Genomic DNA, 9,132 nt, shown 5'->3' with positions numbered 1-9,132 from the left:
ACTCTCAAAAGCTCCTGGAATTCCATTCGTACCCATAGCCAAAAAATTCCTTGGTTCTCATCTGTTTGGTTCAGCGGCCATGTCCCAAAGTTCAGTTTTGTTACCTGGCAAGCCCTCCATCAAAGACTAAGCACAAGAGATCGGCTTATCTTCCTTGGAACCAGCAGAGACACTCGGTGCCCCCTCTGTCACTCTGAAAGGGAAACTACTGATCACCTCTTCTTCAACTGTTCTTTCTCATCCTGGGTGTGGAGAACTATCCTACGGCGTTTCTCCTACCGTCGTGCTCCTCATAGTCAGCTTAAAAATGAAGAATTGTGAATTCGAGAAACCTTTAAAGGGAAATCTCGAATGTCAATTGCCATCAGAATTGCGTTTGGGGCCACCATTTATCACATATGGAAAGAGAGGAACAGAAGAATCTTTGAAAACCAGAGCATCCACAAGCAAAATATCCTCTCGGAAATCCTTTCCTCTATAAAACTGAAAATCCTTTATCTGCGCCTTGAAGACCCCCCTAATGCAAGATCGATTAAATTTGCAGAGCTATTTGGATTTCCAATATTTACTAGATCTCCTCCTGTCCGCACATGTTCCTGGAAACCTCCTGATGGAGACATTCTCAAACTGAATACGGACGCTTCCTTAGCTGAAGATAAAGCCTCCATCGGAGGCATCATTCGCGACAAGGATCATATCATCAAGGGAGCTTTCTCCTTGGATTCTCCCCCTCATTCCATAAACGAATTGGAGATTGAATCCATATCGAAAGGAATCAAGTTGGCAATCAGCAAAGGAACGGATCGGCTATGGATCGAATCGGATTCTTTGCAGGCAGTGAGCATCATCAAAGGGGTGCTTAAATGCCCATGGCGGCAAATTGCAAAAGTTCACCAGACCCTCCGAGACCTCAACTCCCTGAACTACTGGCATATCTCTCATATCTGGAGGGAAGCCAATGGCGCTGCGGATTTCCTCTCTAAGACATCTTGCCCAATTAAGGGAGAATGTATCTCTGTTTTGGATCTCCCTCGGGAGCTGCTTCGTATTGTGGCTTCTGATTCTTCGGGAGTCCCCTATGTAAGGATGTAACCTTCTTTTTTATTAATAAATCCGGTGGGGGTCTTGCCTAACCCCAGCTTACCCATAAAAAAAAAAGATTTATGGGCCCGGTCCATTGGTCCGGCTAGTGACCACAAGTCTGGTCAAATTCCATTGGAAGAGACTAACCCCAAGTGATCCAAAAATGTATTTGACCTATAGTTTTAGGGTATGTCCGACCAAAGATTTTACCCACCCAATAGTGAAATCCTGCAAATAAAGTAAGAACGGCTCTTATAGAAAGTACATAATGAAAATGTGCAACCGCATAGTAAGTATCATGTAGAGCAATGTGTAGTCCAGAATTTGCTGGGACTATTCCAGTGAGTCCTAGGCCTTAGGGTTCCGTCAACGAAAGCAGAGCCGTTGATTTTTGAAGTTTTTTATCATGCTCATGGGAGATCATTGATAGAAAAGATAACAGTGTTGCATATTGCATTGGCTCTGTGGTGATAGGAGAAAGGGTGGCAATATCAAATTGTAGCCTTCCATTTTCAATTTACATCTTATCTATTTCATGTCATTTAAGAAGACAGATGGAAAAGAGAGTAGTACCATGATTAGTATGCTTTTTGACTTAAATGAAGAACTGGGGTCTAATCATCTTTAACATTATTGGAACAGAGGAAACAGTTCCATCAATATGACTAACATTGTGTCCAGAGTCCAAAATATCTAAAAAAATTCTGAGAAGCTAAATTCTAGACTGAGGGACTTAGGAAAAAGTCTCATAGTCATAGCATACTACCAGAATTGGTTCTTATTTGTGAATATTATTTTAAGTTAATCTTATTTGTATGTAGTACATTGAGATCATTTTGGAAGCCATTGACTAGGATCAAATGCAAATATTTTTTTAAGGGTATCTAGAAAGGCCCTTAATCCTCGTGAAAAGGGTGGATGTTAACTTTGAACTCTCTCTTAAATGAGTTAACACCCTCTCACATGAGGATTCGACTCAACTCAACTAAGCCTTTGTCCCAAATTAGTTGGGGTCGGCCCTCTAACATGAGGACTCCCCCTTACAAATTCACAGTGAATGGCTCTTTGCTTATATACAATGGGTATGTACCAACAACTCCCATTAAATAAGGGATGCAGAGAAGCCTGCTAGAATAAGTGAGATCCAACGGATTTATTGGGTTGAGATTCACCGTTGGATCATCTTGGTGGTAGATTAGTCATGTTGTTTAAATGCGGTAATATGGCTAGATGAGGCAATTAGAGTTAATTAGTAAGTAGGTTAGATGGGGCAAGCAATATAAATTAGGATATTAGATTTGATTTGATTTGGTGGTAAATTGAGGTAGGTAGGCTTGTTGGGAAAGTAGATTAGATTGAGATTTTATCTTTCCATCTTTTGCTTTCTGAGTGTTCTATTTAAACACTCTTCAGTTCATTGTAAATCATCTAAGATTAGTGGAAATTTCTTTTATTTTACATGATCTTAATCCAATCCAACCGTTGGATCTCACATATTCTAACAAAGCCAACATTGTATCGGAGGAACTGATTCACTCAAATGTATCCATTTGTTACAAAAGAGATGGTGACAATTCTCTTCAGATCATTATGGCAATACCGTTATTATGTTACTATTATGAAACAAGAGAAAGAGTAATATTCACCTGGGAGTCAACTCATCCACGCCCACACATTAGAGTTAAATCTGATGAAGGATTCCTCGAAAAGTTGGAGATTAGTAATCCTTTTTAGAAATCGGATGAATTCCGTCTAATACATATGTAAGGAAGGTAATCAAAAAAGAAAATTAGCGTTAATAGTGGCAGAAGAAATTGAAGAGGAAATCAGGTGCAGACCACTGGACTCCCAACCCCTCACTAATCGTCCTTCTTGTCTTCAAGCCAGAAATGAATGGCAAGGATATCATGTTATAAAAATAATGAGGTGACTTTATTAGGTGTGTTGAAATATGTTTATAGTATGTTTATAGCAGAGGGGGTTTTCAGGCCAAATGTCATTGAGCATACTGATGCTGATTGGGTAGGATTGCTTTCAGGCCATAGGCCCACTACAGGCTATTGCACCATTCTTGGTGGTTACCTAGTGACATAGAGGAGTGAGAAACAAACTGTGGTGGCTTATTCAAATGCAAAATCAGAGGCTCATACTACATGCGAGTTACTAGGCTAAAGAATCTACTATAAGAGTTGGAATTTTAAGTGAGGTTATTTATGCAATTATATTGTGTCAATGAAGCTGTTGTGCATTTAAGCTTCAATCCAATATCTCGTGAATGCACTAAGCATATTGAAGCAGACCAGTTCCTATTGTTGGTTCATCACCTGTCACAAGCAATGGAAAAACCATGGAAAATACATCCATTCTACTTGCATTCATCCCCTTTATATGCTAGAGTGCAATAAAACGATGTGAAACACACGTACACACAAGTACATAAAAAGGATTCTGAATACATATTTATATAATAAGAAACAATACTTGTCAATAACTCCTCATCATTTACATTCTCTACATAAGAATTTACACAGCTAACTGTTGCACAGTTTCACAGCTTACTTCTTGGAGACATAAGCATAGTATTGTGCCATTGGAACCACAAAGGCAATCACTAACAAGCCTCCAACTACAAGGGTAAACTGTCCACGCTTCTCTTCTGTCTCTTCCTTGGTTTTGAAGTTGGATTCTCGCTTATTGTCCTTAAATTTTGGTCCACCAGGATCTGGCAGTCCATCAATAGCAGCGACCAGCCGTTTTGTGCTGCTTAGTACAGCCTCATTGTACTTCTCTTCCGTAGCCAAGACTGTAAGAATAAATCAAATACGTCAATCATCCAATAAGTAAAGGAGATGCACTTAGGTCATACTGCTTAATTAGCACCAAATTCTAAGAGAATTTTCACTTTTTAATCTCATAAAAAGTGAAGAAAGGATTCCAGGACTTAAGGAACGCCCCAGCAATGACAATTCATTGAGCAGTCATGCCCTATATAAAGGTACAAGGACTCAACATCTACATCTCCAAGATTAAGAGGAAATAACTTGCTTAAAGATGCAATCTCAAAAGAACGTGCCTATAAAATTTCCTTTTTTGCATGCAAATCATTCTCTATCCACATAACAAGCAACCGTTTTTTCGAAAGATCGTCGTGTCAAATGCAAATGTCAGTTACAAATGCACAATTGTGATGAGGCCTTATTCTTTTTTCCTCTGTTAGATGTATTAGTTATAAGTAACACCGTATTACTTTAAAAGGCATGCTGTTGTGTTGAATTTTGTGAGGTTAATGCCTTTACACTAACTAAAATGTCTATGTTCCATAGATCTTTTCAACATTGGATGTTCTAAACTTGTTGGTAAATGAGAATGGGATCGTTTGGTCATTACTCTTCGCTATTCATGTTTAGTCATTTACTATATTGATGAGTAATTGAACATATATTAGTGTTACTTGTATATTAATAGTTGTAATCACTTAGAAGATTTAAACCAAATGTTTCACATAATGAGAATTAGATATTTCACTTTCTATTCCTCATCTTCTCTACTCTGTACACGTTACTCAAAAAGGGTTTTTGAAACCCATTGTTCGTCCTTTAGGAAGTAACTGATTAAGAACTAAATGATGAGATAAAGAAAAGGATTTTAATGACTTAATCTTCTAAGAAAATTTTGTGGTGTTCTTTTTCCTGGACACACCAAGTTTTTGTCGATTTCTATTTGTGTCACTTTTTTTATATATCGTCAGAATTTAGTCATATGTCCCTCAGTACGTGTCTGGATCACATGATCCTGGACTCGTTGGGAAGGTAACTTAACAAGGTCCCCATCAATATCAATTTGAAGGCATTTATGGAACATTGAATTCAGAAAAATGAAATTTCTGTTCTTTCTTTATATTTTACAAATGTTTTGATCACATATGAAATCATAAAAGTCTAAAATTGTAGAGTTACCATTGGAGTGGAGAACAAAGAAATTTCCATTGTTTCCTCTTGTTATCTAAGTTTCTATTCATAATCTCTTTCATATTCTGAAATTGGCAATGAACCTATTATTTGTTAGAAAACAGTTGAAATGATTGTGTTGTTTCTGTAGTGATTGTTGCTGATATTTGGTCATGAAGTTAGAATGGGACAAGCCACACAGCTGGAATACTCTCCCACCTTCTGTAACAGCTTTCATAGTTTCATCTATTCACGGGTCCCTTTCTCCTTTGTCTTATTGCATTATAGGCGAGCACGTGTCGAATCACTTTAGACCTATGCCTCAAGACCTTCCAAGTTCAAGTATTCTAGGAGAATTTAAGTTACAGTCATTTGAAAACTCTATGTATGTCTTGTAATAAGCAAAACTCTAAACCCTTTCCCTGCATATATAAGTGAACTGTTTCTATAGCTTGAGTTAATGCATTTTGATCTTTGGAACTCAAGGCTCTTCTCTCTAGGGGAGGCATTGTTTGAGCTTAATCGGAAATAGAAACGTTTTGATTTCGACACGAAATTTCGGTGGAATTACTGTAAAACGTACAAAACATATGCAAATGATAGAATTTTGAGATGAAATTTCAGGGAATGCTAGAATAAGATAAAATATACACCTATTAACCATCACGTAAAAAAGACATCCATCCATAATGGTTTAACAATATTGAACACCTAGTGACATGCGCTGTCGCGCATGTTTGATAATTCATTACATACTACATTTCACATGTAATTCTGATAAATAGTTATACATAATACAAACACCACATATCACATGCAATTTATATAAATGTAATTATGTAAAATATACTAACGCATTATACCACAAATACACTTACTGTTTGGATTTCGGTATGCGTTTTGGTTTCAACATGTGTTTTTGTGGGGATGGAAAAGGAAACATTTCAGTTGTTTCATGTTGGTTTCGGTGGAAAATTAAAACCATGACCAGTGACTTTGGGCTTTATCAAGAATGATAACTAAGGCATTGGACCCTTATGTGAGCAGTGTCGGGCTGGTCACTGAGACGACATGGTGGTAGGGAAGTGGCTAAACAAAAAAAGGATGGAAAACTAGAAAAGGGTGGCTATTGAAGCCTGTTTGGCATCGTTCAATCATGAAATGAAAAGAAACTAGTTGCAGAGATGGAGTCAAGCTAGGGGGAAGGTTCATGTAGACTTTCATGCTAATCCTTATTGGGGAGGCATTATTTTCACTTTATTGGAGTATCAAGAATTCATGAATGGAAGCAACTATAGTAAGAGGTCACGCATATGTCATCCATGCCACATGAGGAAATGTCTCATGACTCCTACCAAAGTAAATCTCACACTCTTTAGTAAATCAGTTTAGCCACCAAATTGGGTTCATACCACATAAGTGATCTATTTAAGCATGTTTTAACCTTATGAACTAACTTGCATCTAACTGTAGCCTTCCTCTGAGGATGGAGAACAAGATCCTAAGCATGTGTTTGTTCTAGGTTCAATCTCTTCGGCCGTAGCTTACCGGGAAGGTTATCCGATACAGTGGAATCAAGAACAGTGTCTCCAACAGCCTTGATAAACTCCGGTCCACCTGTGATAGCCCCTTCTTTTTGACTGGTGACAAGCACAACTATCCCTTTGTTGTTTCCTTCTTCGATGGTGGGATACCAACGCTCCAACACTTGGTCAGCATACTCGAAGGCATCAGCTTTGCTCTGCAATAAGAGGAATCTCAACATTATAAATCTGGTAGTCAAACCATAAAAGCTACCCCATTATTGTAAGAGAAATAGAATCTAGCAAGGGAAATAAAGAAGAAATAAAAGCAAAGAGCATTAGTGAAGAAAATGTAAATAATGATTTTTCAAACAAAAAAGAACCAATTTCTGTATAATTTTCCAGACTGTCGAAGCTTGTGTTTCTTTATTTTCTCATACATTTTATATATTCTAGTTCATGGACATGAAGCTGATTCTACAGTATGCAGAAACCCTGTGGATCATATTACAAATACTGTAGGCAACTTCTACCATTTCTTGAATGGATAGAACTAAACTAAACTAAACTAAAATAAAATAAAACAACTTTCCAAATTTACACATTTTAATCGTTCGTTGACAAACCAACAAATAGTTGTCAAAGAAATTTCCGTCCAGGTTAGTACGTTACCAAAGCCAAGGACATCACTCAAACATGTTACAATTCCAAAAGAATACAACTTACCAACCATTTTTTATGCTTCCACCATCAGCCCTTGATTTAAAAAAGTTCACAATTCCCAACTATAAAAAACAATTCCGCGTCCTCAACATACAGACTGTCAAATGGGTGTTCTAGGGAAACTGGATTACAGTAAAATATTGAGCTACCACAAGCAATAATGGGGGTAAAACTTTTGTGAAACAACCAATTGCTCCAAAAGCTTGAGCTGTTAGAGTTGGTGTTATTTAATCATTTATACCTCAGCAGTCTTAACACACCAACTTATAGAGATAGATGGATTTCACAACACCGGAAAATGCTCTTCTCAAATAATGAAACCAAAGTTTACACTAGCCAAGATCAACAGCCAAAGTAGAAGAACATCAGTCACCGGCAAGATGTGCTTCAATATATATATGAGAGAAGAACAAAACATACAAGACAAGAACAAAAAGAGAGAAGAAAGCTTCAGTACATAGAGAAAATATGGGCAAGTTGGCTCTCTTCTTCAATCACAAGCTTGCACACAAGAGCTTCAAATGGAGGTCTAGGTAGATAGTGGAGAATCTTTACAAATTGAAGTAAATGAGAATAGGCTTAGTCTAAGGAAAGTAGAGAGGTAATGGCTTTGGTAAGTGGTAGTAGGTACGGGAAAGTGGTGTCTTTAATGCATAAGGAAGTGGTGGGTTTGGAGTTCCAAGTAAGAGTTTGAATTTGAAATAGGTGGGTAGTGGGAAAAGATAGAGCAAACATGTGTGGCTCACACATGTGCAAACTAGGAAAAAAGACCAACATTCCGATGGACACAAAAGTACAATTTTGTCCTTACTACATCACTCAAAATAATAATAATAATAATAAAGCTAACCAAAAATACACTTTAAAATTTAGCAAAACTAACAAATGGCCGAATGGGTGTTCTAGAAAAACAAGATTACAGTAAAATAAGCTACCACAAGCTAGAATGGAAGGAAAAAAATTCTTCCAAGAACTTACAGTAAGCTTGCGAACTGTGACAATATTGATGTGAAGATTCTTCCTTGATTCCAAATCCGAAAGCAATCGCTTCAAATCGGATTTTGTAAGCCGACTAAGGACACCTGCATCATCAAAAACATAAGTTTCTGTTGGAGGGCCTTCGTTAAGAATGTCGAATTCTGACGCATTTGCGGGTAAAATTGGGGCAAAATTAATGGCAAGAGATAGTGCTAATGCAGCTAGTCCATGGTGGATATGGTAAACCCAGCTTTTGTTAGAGGGAATTGATGAGGGCAGTTGAAGAAATTGTTTTTTGAGGTTTGGAATTGTGGGTTTTGTGAGAGAGAGATGAGGGGACTTAGAGTTGAGAGAAGAAGAACAAAGGGTCTTTGAGAAAGGGGATTTGGGTTGGAGTGAGGGAGAGAAAGAGTGGGGAGACAAGATGGTTTCCATGGAAAATGGGAGGGGTGGGAAATGGTGGGAAAAGAGATGGAAAAAATAGAGCTCTCTCTTCTCTCTCTCGACTGGTTTTTTGGATTTGGATTGGAAGGTTGAGTTTGGATGAGGATAAGACTAACGGTCTTATATTGTCCACTAACTATCTAAAACGATAAGGGTATTTCCGTCTTTTTTGCATCCTGCGATATTCCACACCAGCAGCGACCCAGCAGCGAACTGCCTTTCTGCGAAAGGGATGGGCAAATCCCCAAAAATTATAATCCTAAGATTTCAAAACGAGCTACTGATTTTAGCATCACCTGTTTTAATAATTGCACCAACTCAGCTTGTCTTTGCCTTTATAATTAGCCTGTGAGAGAGCAGGAACTATAAGTCTATAACAACCTTCGACAGCTGTTTATGTACTAAAAGACAAAATCAGTTGGTGCAATTATTAA

At 37.8% G+C, this 9,132-nt stretch overlaps 2 protein-coding genes across 2 annotated transcripts; one reads left to right on the top strand and one right to left on the bottom strand.

The window, feature by feature from the left end:
- The first annotated feature begins 351 nt into the window (after positions 1-351).
- On the top strand, positions 352-1,092 carry LOC143853222 (uncharacterized). Its single transcript, XM_077362956.1, has one exon. The coding sequence runs from the start codon at positions 352-354 to the stop codon at positions 1,090-1,092; it is 741 nt and encodes a 246-aa protein (XP_077219071.1).
- Positions 1,093-3,420: 2,328 nt separating this feature from the next.
- TLP18.3 (thylakoid lumen 18.3 kDa protein) lies at positions 3,421-8,798 on the bottom strand. The gene is made up of 3 exons (XM_077362522.1): positions 8,255-8,798; positions 6,579-6,771; positions 3,421-3,886 (listed from the first exon to the last, which is right to left on the bottom strand). Exons 1-3 carry the CDS (start codon positions 8,687-8,689, stop codon positions 3,639-3,641), a joined length of 876 nt encoding a protein of 291 aa, XP_077218637.1. The 5' UTR covers positions 8,690-8,798; the 3' UTR covers positions 3,421-3,638.
- Positions 8,799-9,132: the final 334 nt, after the last annotated feature.

This window comes from Tasmannia lanceolata, unplaced genomic scaffold (genome assembly GCF_043159265.1).
Source record: "Tasmannia lanceolata isolate RefF3 unplaced genomic scaffold, GAP_Taslan_0.1 ptg000019l, whole genome shotgun sequence".
NCBI classification, from domain to species: domain Eukaryota; kingdom Viridiplantae; phylum Streptophyta; class Magnoliopsida; order Canellales; family Winteraceae; genus Tasmannia; species Tasmannia lanceolata.
The sequence above is the reverse complement of the archived record's forward strand: the minus strand, read 5'-3'. Positions and strand labels throughout refer to the sequence as shown.